We start from the raw sequence: 12,500 nt of genomic DNA on the forward strand, positions 1-12,500 counted from the left end.
TATTTTCTGTTAGTCCTTTTAATTTCAACTCAAAAGCATTACAATTTCTCGAGTTTACTATATGGTCATTTGGTTTGTTTAACTTCATGCAGTTAATAAACTTTAGCATTTACGAGTTATATTCATTGGTGGAATGTTTTTCTGAACATTTCCTGCAGACTTTATCATCAGTTTTGAACATGCAATCTTTTTATACATGTCCATACCTCTAAGAGTGGTAGCTGGTGATCACGTGGTATCTACCAAGAATGTTATAACTACCCCATCGCAACACAACTTTGTCATCATTATCGTGAATAGCCTTTCGGTCTTCAGGATCACATTTCAACACATAGCGGTAGTCCCACCTTCAGCATTTTTCTTCAATACCACACTTATCTTCTCTTCTATATTTTGTATTTGATCTAGGTAATGATTTCTTTGAATCAAGGCATATAAAACTATCATCTTCAACATTTTACACATTACATATCATTATTTTTGGTTTAAATTTTACTATTTTTCTCATTTCAGTGTCGGCAACCAATGTCTGAATTTTGTTTGTAGCGTCTTCTCTAATTATTTTGTTAGCAAAGTTTACAACAACATTTCCTTTAGAATTTGACCTCGTGTTAAGTATTGAGATGTCTTTAAGTGTCTGTTCGACCTCACTTTTTCTGTCAGTAATTTTAGTTGTTGTATTTGATTATTCAATTACCAACACATATTTTTCTTTAACCTTGTCAGCATGTCATTTTCTTTGATTTTGGTTCCATAATTGTTTGAAGTGTTGTCTTATTTGATTCCATATTCATGGTAAGATTATCAACTTTCTCAGTGAGGTTTGTTGTCTGGGTGGAATTTGCTGAATGTGTGCTAAGGTCCGTAACTTTGTTTTCTAGTTCAGCTATACTTGCGTCATGTTCACTCAGAGCCTCTTCTTTTATACTCAGTTTTTCCTTCAATTTTGATATATTTAAATTGGCTATTCTGGCTTCACCTATGCAGTATGGCCAAGACCAATTTAGGTTTTTTATTTCATTATAAGTGATACCTGTTGCTTTATACACATATTTCTTATGATAGAATTTATTACAATCACATCCCATATATTTTTTTTTCGGTCTCTCCGTGGTTTCACATATGAGGCAGACCAAGTTAGAGCCAGTCTTGGTGTACTGTTTCTTCTCACTTTGGTTTCTCCATAAGATTAACTAACATCTTTTCAATGAGATTCTAAGCAAAAAACAAATGCTAAAACACAACTCAGGCCGAGTGTTGAACAGAGCTCCGCGCAAAACACGTCTATGCCTTAGTGGCACTCAATCTTCCATATACACCTGATCATGCTGAACCATCACAACCATCCTAGCAAGTAACCCTCTGACTACCTTGATGATTTGGCATTTTATAACTTGATCAAAATACCAAAGGTCTTGAATTTGGATTTTGATATGTAGCCAAAAATTTGACTTTCTTTGTTTGTAGCTTCTTTTCAATGAATAGGACAAAAAACTCATCACCCCTTTGATACGTAGCGAGTGGGTCACCTATAATTATGTCAAATGCAATCCCTCCAGATGCGATGTTGATGAATGGTTCACTGCAATAACTTGGTATGAATTGGTTCACCCAACTATGTTCCCTCATGTTTTAACTTTATGAACATCATTTTCCTTTTTCCTTCATGGGACACTGGATTCTTTGGGGTTCTTTCTCTCAGTATCATACAGTTCTACCATTGCTCTTTAGATCTGTAGGGCTTAGCTCTGTCATGAGATGCCAAGATCTATCATTGGACTGTGTCCCAGTTAAGGCTAAAACCAATATTTCCTCCCATAGTCTTAGAGTCTATTTTATGTGTTTGTTCAATCTTCTGGTCCACAGGTACTTGAGCAAATGCGTTAGACTGAAAAGTGGTCATACTCAAGCAAGACATTGGCACTAGAATTGGTTTGTGATAGAAATACTATCTCACACTAGTAAACTGACAGGTCCCAAGCACAGTTGGTTATATTGTATGCGAAGACCCAAGGCAGTATCTCTCGAATGGAACTCAGGGAAGACTACAGACCTACTTTTATGGTACTCGTATGAATTTCACTAACAAAAAGACCACATCTATGTGTGATTTCATGCATGTAGCCACCTTCCACTAGTCCTCTTACTCCATCTGATATTAACAGGGCAGTGAACGTTATTACAGAGTATATCCAGATCCTCTTGAACAGCTTAATTTTCACTCATTTCATTCTCTTTAATGCATTCATAGAAGGTTTTCTAGCTTTCACCATAACTTCATGTGCTCCTAGAATAATGTTATACTGACGACTCTCAAAGACCCCAAAAACTGTGTCAGCTCCATCGACGACTGCCTCACTAAGAATGTCTAATAACTTGGCACCCTTATATCTCTTGCCAAGGATGGTTTTTGAAGGTCATGTCTGCATGGAATGCACCCATCCTAGGGCAAATATTTAGGAATTCCCCTGGTTACTCCCACTTCTTGAGCTTTGGCATAGATTATAGATACAATGATGATTTCTTCCTGAACTAGCTTTTCCTACATATGAATGGAACACTTCATGAGGGTGTACACTGTGGAGAGCTCAGTGGGAGATACTTCTATGATTGGAGAGCAATGATAACCCTGAGAAATGGAAGGCTGTTGCTAAAGGCTACATTGAATTCAGACTAACCAGGAACTAACTGTGGTCTTATGGGTGTATCATCACCACCATGCTAGTTTCTCACATGCACCCGGTTTTGTCCATCTGCCTAATCTCATCCACATGGATGGGAAACTTTGGAAATCTCAGCTCATGACTTGTAATAGGCATGTTGCCAGGATTGCATGTTTTTGAAATTATACGGCAGTATCTTGCTGGAATGTGAAATAATTGATTCTTTTTCGCTTTCTTCTAATAGACATGATACCGGGCCTAGATATATAAAAAAAGCAGAAAGAGCAGCAGCAGCAACATCAGCAGGATATTGATCCATCTGATTGATGATCCCACTGGTGCAATGTGTAGCACCATGTCTAATGAGTGTATCTTCACTTATATCATAGTTTTCCCTACATATGACAAAAGGTACATTTAGATTTATGTTGGGAAGGCTGTATAGTAGGTCTTCCTCCTCCACTAGCTTCACATATCTTTCTCCCATTGATATCTCCACCTCCTGTATAAGACTGCTTGACAGTGAATCAACAAAGTGGTTAAGTACGTCATCCAGATGAGAGCTTCTTGATAGGTACTGGATTATCAGAGGTAACACATCTGCTTAGGTGTATTCACTCTTCTATCTAAAACACACTGCAGTAGATCCTGAACAACTAACAATACATTCAGAGGGTTATAACTTCCACCTTTCTACCGAAATAGTCCATTCATTATCATATCCACATAGCTCCTGTGCAAGAGGTTATCTGTTAGGTCAGGGACATTTATATTGTTCTCTTTCAGATCTTCAGCTGTTGGTAGCCATTGAATTTTGTTCTGGACAGCCATTAATCCTGCTATGATAATTTGTGAACATCTAAACTCTTGATTTGCCTTTTTGTTTTAATTCAACTCAGATACAGAGGTTGGCTGAAAGCCACCACCTAACCAGTGGATACTTTTTTTTAGAAGAGCATATCAATTTTAGTTTATTTTTGTGGTTGCCATAACGACATTCTGCTTCAAAAGTGTTTTTTTGGTGTCTAGCTATGAGTTTCTCGGTACACCACGGCCAGTCTGTCAGCAGAACAGTATAAGTCTAGTATCATCATGATATTCAAACTAATAAGGATCTTCTCAGATATCCCATGAAGGTGGATTCATATCTGAAATAGGCCCGGTACTTTTCTTTTTAGTCTTGACATTAGGGGTGTTGCTGAAGTAGTTTGTAATATTTCACCTCTATGGGAATCAGGTCTGTGCTTCTTATTCACAGCAAAATGAATCGGTCATCTTTGGTGTCTCTAGCTATCAGTAGTCTCTTGCTTGAATGTTTCGTAATTTATTAAATCAAATTTAAATGATTTCCCCGAGACCTGTTGTTGTAAAAATTGGCCAAATGTGCACATAATCTGACTTTGTGGATTATGTTACTAAGCAATTTCGTCTCCCACTGATACCAACTGTTTATGTACTTACGCCGACATTGATATGGATGATTAAGAGATTCAAGGCTGCTCTTAATCAGCAGTTTTCTCATCAGGTTCCTGTTTGCCTAGGTCTGGTATCATGGATGATGATATCCAACATCAGGGCCTCCTTCCCAGTCATCTTTGAACTGTCTGTTTATAGCCAATTGGCACTGTTCAGCATTTTTCAAAACTGTTGTAGTGAATGAAGCAAGACTACCAGAAACAGACATCACATGGTACAAACACTGCAGAAGTCCCCATAGAGACCAGTGATTCCGACATGTTGACCAGTCAGTCAACCAGCAATAGAAGGATACTAAATAGTGAAATAAGTATATAAAATGCCCAGAAAATTTATAAAATATATAATATACAGAAAAAAAATTATAAAAATTATATAAAATGGTCCGCTTTATCAAAAGCTCACATTTAAAAATTCGTACAAATAAAAAAATAATAGGTGAATGATAAAATATACATTTTGATACCATTTTTGTGGGCTAAAAGTGGAATACTTTTATAATATCTGAAAATTTATTATAATAAAAAAAAAGAATGATACTTCAATATATATCACAAACACTGTGCTCAGGGTGTGAAAGTTTTCCGCTTAAAAAACGTCAAAATCTTGCAAAACGTGATAAATCAAATAAATTCTCATAATAATAATTAGAATTATACATACTTATCCAGTCATTTGAGACACCCTATAACTCCATGAAATGTGTTATTAGCTGACAGATATAAAGTTATGAATTAGGCTTTTGGCCAACTCATCACTAACGAAATTCTTTTCCAAAAATCACCTATAAGATTTTGCCAATAACAATGTGTCTTATATGATCAAGGAATCTACTGGGAACATCAATCTAAAGTTATAAGGGGAGTGCAACAAAATTGAACAAAATTATAATTTAGTGATGTGAGTGACAAGGAACCTCAAACCTGATGTCATTACCTATGGTTCAGTGCTTTTGGGTGTTTTTAGCAGAATAACTCAAGAGTGGCTAGAGAAAATTTTATGAAACTTGAAAATATTTTCATTAACTGATTTCCTTGACGGAATAGGTTTATGATCTAGATTTATTCACACACATACAAACATATATATATATATATATATATATATATATATATATATATATATATATATGTGTGTGTGTGTGTGTGTGTGTGTGTGTGTGTGTATATATGGATAGATATAGATATGTATATATATATATATATATATATATATATATATATATATATATATATATATATATATATATATATATATATATATATATATATATATATATATAGATAGATAGATAGATAGATAGATATGTATGTGTGTATGCGTGACTATACATTATTTTTGTTGATCACTTACCAGGTGGAAGTCCAGAAGGTCTCTTAAATACTAACCACAATAGAGCTAGGGTAGTCGCCAATAAAATGACTTCGATCAGCATCTCCTTGATGATACCTGAAAAAAACCATAAGTTTTCTTTTTATAGATAGATAAAGTTTACATAACTTTTCAGTTACTGACTCACCCCTCTTAAATGACACATAAAGATAAGGCTCATTAGCAACATGTCAGTCCAGTTCATATTTCCTCTGAGTTCTATTCCTAAGTGCCATTATAAATAAAAAGATATGTCAAAGCGTTTGGCGTAAATATTGTGATAAGAAGCCTCTAATTTGAATCTTGGATGATAAGAGTTGTAGATCAATGTTTAGGTACTTGTGTAAATATTTTGGTCATCAATAGAAATCAGCACACCTAAGTCTGTTAAAACACTTATAGAATAGGAAATTGGTTTTAGGAACTTTTTTAAACTAGAGAGGAGACATTAGGGTAACTAATGAATAGGATTCATAGAACTGTAGTCACCAAATTATAACAGTCCAACTGTTAAATGCCTCTTCAATACTAAAGAAATTTTAATATCTTTGTTACAGTGACAGTCAGATAAGCAGAGCTAGTTTATTTTTATTCTTTTTTATTATCATTATTGCCTGGCCTATCTGGTCAGAGGAATGCGTAAAACCCCAGAGACGTTACTGTCATTGATAGGCCTATAGCAGTGGCATTATTGTATCAGAAAACAGTAATGATAATTATTTAAAATAAAACACACCCATAAAGATATTTTTTTCTATAGATACCGTAATACCCTGGTTTACGAGTTACTTCAAAAACATTAATTTCAATATAGGTCCATCAATTTCATTTCAGTATACTTCCACTGTATGAGTCTGGTAGCAATAATTTTTCTATGTATTATACCTCTTGTGAAAAGATACTAGTGAAACTAGCATGCTCAACATATAAAAGAGTTGCACAACACACATAAAGCACCCACACATTGTTCTCTTGATTTCTTTTATTTTCCTTTGTCTTTGATTGCATTTCCCCACCTTGTTCAGACGATTATATCCAGTATTATAAAGTTGTGACAGAGTATAAACAGTATACAGCAACATCTGGTCAATACCGCCAGGATGATCAATAAAGAAGGAAAAAAGGAGATGGTTACGCCTGAGTTGAGAAAGGAATTGGAAAGAAGTATGATAAAGGTACGATTGTGTTGAAGACTTACCCAAACTGCAAAATCGTATATCATTGACAGTAGCAATTTTGAAGAAGACTTAAGAGTAATTAATGCTATGAAATGGGTTCTTTCTTTGAAGATACAATGGCCACGTATTCTAGATGATGTCAACAACTTGATTCTAATTTGGATCAATAAGAAGCAGTTAGCAGGTTAGCATGAGATATGATAGCAGAGTGTTGACCTTACAATGAAGTAGTAGGGTTCGCCGGCAATCAAAAAAAAAACAAATATTCAAAGCAAGCCAGGGTCGTCTCAAAAACTTCATGAGAACAGACATCAAGTGTTGTGTGATATGGTTCATGTCTGATGTCAAGGCATCAGAGAAATCTGTGTCAGAATTAAAAGGTTCATGGATTCAGAATAGTGCATGCTGCTGTTAGTGTTCAGCTGTGACAACGCTGGTCTGATTTCTGAAGAAGGATACCTAAGATAACCTTTATTACTGTAGAAGAAAGGCCAATGACCAGCCAAAAGCCCATAGAAGACAGTCTAAAACTGGTGTTTTGTGCTAATGCCAGCATGATTGCAACGTCAGAACTCTCCTGGCGTATCACCCGGAGAATCCATGAGACTTTAACAGATGCTAGGAAAAAAAAAGGGTACCCTACATGGAGGTCAAATAACAAGGCTTGGCTGATTTGGATTTTGCTTGTCAAATGGGTCAATGAGGTTTTTTATCCTGAGGTCAAAAAGAACCTCACTGACAAGAACCTTCCACCCTAAGCCTTGTTGGTTATGGTCAATGCTCCTGCCCATCTTACAGTCATTGAAGACAAAATGGTGGACGAATTAAAGTTCATAAAGATCAAGGTGTTACCTCCCAACATAACTCCAATTCTTGAACCCATGGATTAGAAGGTGATCTCAAATTTAAAAAACAAAAACTATAAATGTTCCAAGGTCACGGAAGGAACCAAGCTTACTTTGTGAGAGTTTTGGAAAGAACACTTCCACCTTTCCAGCTGCCTGAAATTAATTGATGAAGTCTAAGAAGGGGTGACCGAAAGAACCCCTAACTCTGCATGAGGGAAACTCGGACCTGAATGCATTGCAGAACATGGCTTTGAGGGGTTTAGGATGTGTATGAGGAGGCAGTAACAATGAAGTTGTATCCTTGGGCTCGGTAATGGGGTTGGACATGAGAGAAGATGACATTAGCAATATTCTGGATGAGCATGACAAGCAACTGACCTCTGAAAAATCCTGGAGTTTCATAAGAAAGACGTAGTGGAGGATTTTTCATCTAAAGAGGAGGAAAGACAAAGTGACTTAACCTTTTGCTTCAAGTGAAATAAGGGAAATCTTGTAGAACACATCATTCGGATAAGGCTTCGGCAGAGGGTGAGCAGTGAATAAATTTATGGATTCTGTATTGTTATATCCCATATCCGCAAAATTTTAAAGAAACCACGAGAACAGTCATATCTAGATAGGTTCCTGGTATAAGTTGACTGTAAGATAAGTGTCAAAAAACGTAAATTAAATTATTTTGTGGTTTCATAGTGAGCAATGTTCAGAGGAGAAAACTCTTAATATTTCACCCCAAGTTCTCATAAACTGCGATTTTTCCTCCTCCCATCTCCTGTACACTAGCCATGCCTCTTCTAAAAAGTAAAGTGCAAGTTAATCTTCAACATTATTATTACGTACTGTTCGATATCACTCAATTTTTTTTATGTTAAAGTTTATAATTTTCTGTTTATATATTGAAAGCCTTAAAAAATCAGTGTATATATGCATTTTTGCTGGTGTGAAACATATCTTGTGCCTTTCCTTTATTTCTTATGGTATGAATAATTTTAGTTAGGTTCATTTTGACTTATGAACTTTCCTCTGCAACAGATCATACTCATATACCAATCACTCACTGTCCAAAGGAAAAGGCAACCCTTTTGGCAGATGTGTTTGACAGCAAGCCTAGTAATGAGAATCTCGAACTTCCTTATTCCGGTTTTCCTGAGGCTGAACTAACTAGTTTACCTTTTCAATCTCCTGAAATTAAAGCTCACTTGATGGACCTTGATGCTTATGGAGGTGTAGACTGAAGTGGTATTTTTCCTTTGTTTTTATGACGGCAGATTTCTTAGTTCCAAAATGATCTGTTTTGTGCAAGTTAGCAAGAAGAGGAGCTTTTAGTGTTGTTGGAGAATATATAATATTACTCCATTGTGCAAAGGTGTTTGCGGTACCTCAAGTTCAACTGATTACCGCCCAATTTCCATAACTCCCTGGTTTGCCATTTGGTTTGCCTGAAGGCCTTGGAGCAAGTGATGCATTTCTTACAATCTCCAGTGCTATAGAGAAATCCCTTCATTGCGGCAAGGAACTTCGTATGATTGGCCTTGAATTTAGTGCTGCCTATGACTGTGTTAACCCTTGTTTTCAAACTCAAACAGTTTGAAGTGGGTGGGCCGTTTTTTAGCATCATTGTTGAATTTTTAAGTAAGAGATCGCAAAGAGTTGTTGTTGATGGGCACCATAGCGAGTATATATAGGAATATGATATCTGGTGTGCCACAGGATAATGTTCTTGGACCATTACTTTTCATACTACATACACATGAAATGTGGTTAGGTCTAGAAAACAAGAGTGTTGCATATGCAGATGATGCTACTCTCTTTGCATCAATTCCATCTCCTGAATGGAGATCTGGGGTTTCTGCATCCCTTAAAAGAGATCTAGCTAAAATTAGTGCATGGTGCAAATTATGGGGTATGAAGTTGAATCCTAACAAAACTCAAATTATGATTGTAAGTAGGTCACGTAACATGGCTCTTCAACATCCTGATCTCAGCATTGATTATGTTTTTTTTAACTTTGTATGATTCTCTTAAAATTTTAGGTGTGATTCTCAACAGAAAATTTGCTTAAAGAAACCAATTTAGGTCTGAGTCTTCTTCAATTGCACCAAAAATTGGTTTATTGAGAAATTCTTTCAAGCTTTTGGGAGATCAATCTATTATGAAGAAGTGTTTCAATTCTTTCGAGTATTGTTTTCCTGTGTTGTCTTCAGCTGCTGACTCTCCTCTTAATTTGTTGGACAAGAACTTACGGTCTATGAAATTTCCTATTCCTGATGTAAATATTAATCTCTGGCACCGTCATTCAATTACTTCATTATGCACATTGCTTAAGATTTTTTTTATAACTCTGACCATCTTTTACATTTAGATCTTCCCGGATAGTTCCATCCCGTTCGTAAAATTAGGTATGCAGTTAATTCTAATAGTCAGGCCTTCTCCATCATGAAGTTCAATACTATACATTACTCTAGAAGTTTTATTCCAGCTGTGATCAAGTTGTGGAATGATGTTCCTAATCGGGTATTGAATCAGTAAAACTTCAAAAGTTTAAACTCGCAGCAAATGTTTTTATGTTGAACAGGCTAACATATGTCCTTTTATAGTTTATATATCAAATATCTGTTTTAATGTAGTTAATGTTTTCAAAATATTTCATTTTAACTTTTCATTTCTTCTTATATCGTTTATTTATTTCCTTATTTCCTTCCCTCGCCGGGCTATTTTTCCCTGATGGAGCCCTTGGGTTTATAGCATCTGGTTTTTCCATCTAGGGTTGTAGCTTAGCTAATAATAATAATAATAGTAATAATAATAATAATAATAATAATAATAATAATAATAATAATAATAATAATAATAATAATAATAATACCACTGTATAAATCAGTAATGCTGAATAATCACCAGTCATGGCTCCCAGCAATTCCACCAGAATTCAGTTTCTCTCTCTCTCTCTTTTTTTTTTTTTTTTTTTTTTTTTTTTTTTTTTTTTTTTTTTAGGGTTTCACAGCAATTTTGAAAGTACATATTGTGATGGCAGTTAACGTGTAGGTTAGTTATTCTGGACTAATTTAATATTACAGCTGATATTTAGTTGTAAATGTTAAGATGGATTTTTTTCCCGAATTTTTATCCATACTTTGTGTTTTATGAGGGTTCAACTTCATTCCCATAATCTATACAAAACATTCATTTCAGCTCTATCTCTATTTAGAGATTAAGTAACCAGAGGTATAAATTCAAGTGATGGAATTGATGCAAAGAGAGTAGTGTCATCTACACTTGCAACAAGATTGTTCTCTATACTTAACCACAATGTCCTGCATATATAGTACGAATGGTAATGGGCCAAGAACACTAGCGTGAGGAACACCAGATATCACATTCGTATAGTCGCTATGATGCCCATTAATAACTACTTTTTAAAATCTTTTACTAAATGATTCTACAATAATGCTAAGAAAATCCCCACCTATTCCACTTTGTTCAATTCTAAAAACAAGGGCCTCACGATTAACATGGTCAAAAATAGAAATAAAATCAAAGTCATTCATGCAAAAGCATTGAAAGTTGTGAGAAAGATATCCCATAATCTAAGGCCTTTATAAAAGTGAAACCATTAACTATGGAACAGATGATTACCATTCTCATAAATATCTAGAAGTTTTGCCAAATGACATTAAGAAATTTAACGATTTAGGGAAATTCGGAAGTAGTCACCAGGGCTAAAACTACTAAAAACACATTTACCTAATTGAGTAACGGTACAAATTCTCCAATAACCTCCATATGAAACCTTAAGTTTGTTGATTTTTTGAAAATAGCAAACTGAAGAGCAAAAAAATCACCTGTCTTCAAAAATTAAAATAAACAGAGGAAAAATAATATTTGGGTCTACACCTCGATAAGTATTAGGGTCTAGTGTTTTAATTTCATGACACTGAAAAGCTTAACTAATTAGTTTAGCCTCAGGAAAAAATTAAAGAGAAAGATTGAGTTTCTCATTACTCCGTTTACTGTCAAACATATCAGTCAAAGGGGTTACTTTTTCCTTTGGAAAGTGATAGACAAAGCCAAAACGTAAGGATAGACCGTCATTAAATTTCCTACGTTGTAAGAGAAATACATTCTTTTATGGTCAAATTGCATTCCTTTTTAGTTGCAGCATAAACTCGCCGAGCAACAGCTCTTAACCAACTACTGTTACTCCAAGTCAAATCTGTTCTTTTACTTTTACAAAAATGATTATCCTTCCATTTCTCTAAATAAGTAAGTCTACAATCATCTCTGAATAAAGTTTGTACTTGATTCTTGTTTTTTTTTTTTTTTTTTTTTTTTTTTTTTTTTTTTTTTTTTTTTTTTTTTCGACGCATGCTAAGAAGTAACCCTCCAATCAATTATATTAACAATATCTTCATTCATTTAAGATAACAAGTAGCTCAGTCCCTCCATTTATAAAATTGTAACCAATTCAATGCAAAGGATCACTTAAAATGCTATTCCATCAAGGACATGAACATGTATATACGTTGCGTATATTTTTCCAAAGGCTAGAGAGAGAGAGAGAGAGAGAGAGAGAGAGAGAGAGAGGGGAGTCTTTCTGATGGTTAAGGTTAATTAGATTGCCGGTGATACATACCAAAGTATTTCGCCAATATTTTCCACAACGGAAAATTCAACAGGATCTCAAAATAAAGCCTTCATTTTATCTCCATATATACAAAAGAAGGATAATTGAGAGCGTTAGGAAACACGTGGGCTACAAAAGATTTCAGGAGCTGAGATTAGTGATATAAAAATAATGAAGATAAATATAAAGATAGATATTAAGGGAAGTTTTAGATTTCAGCGGTAAGAGATAATTTGAGGGAGACAGACGTATATCTTAATTTGAAGTAAGATTAGGGCAGTGACATAAATTTTTTATCTGAATCCCTTTGTCATGAATAATAATAATAATAATGATAATAATA

General features: G+C 34.7%; 1 protein-coding gene across 1 annotated transcript in view; it reads right to left on the minus strand.

Annotated features, from left to right (window-relative positions):
* LOC137651277 (cytochrome P450 2L1-like) overlaps nucleotides 1-12,500 on the minus strand; it is a 255,576-nt gene that overhangs the window by 241,711 nt on the left and 1,365 nt on the right. Inside the window, exon 2 of the mRNA XM_068384540.1 lies at nucleotides 5,493-5,588. Within this exon, the coding sequence (XP_068240641.1) occupies nucleotides 5,493-5,574 (82 nt within the window). The 5' untranslated portion in view covers nucleotides 5,575-5,588. The remainder of the gene's footprint in view (nucleotides 1-5,492; nucleotides 5,589-12,500) is intronic.

The sequence above is a fragment of the Palaemon carinicauda genome, chromosome 12 (genome assembly GCF_036898095.1).
Source record: "Palaemon carinicauda isolate YSFRI2023 chromosome 12, ASM3689809v2, whole genome shotgun sequence".
Lineage (NCBI taxonomy): Eukaryota > Metazoa > Arthropoda > Malacostraca > Decapoda > Palaemonidae > Palaemon > Palaemon carinicauda.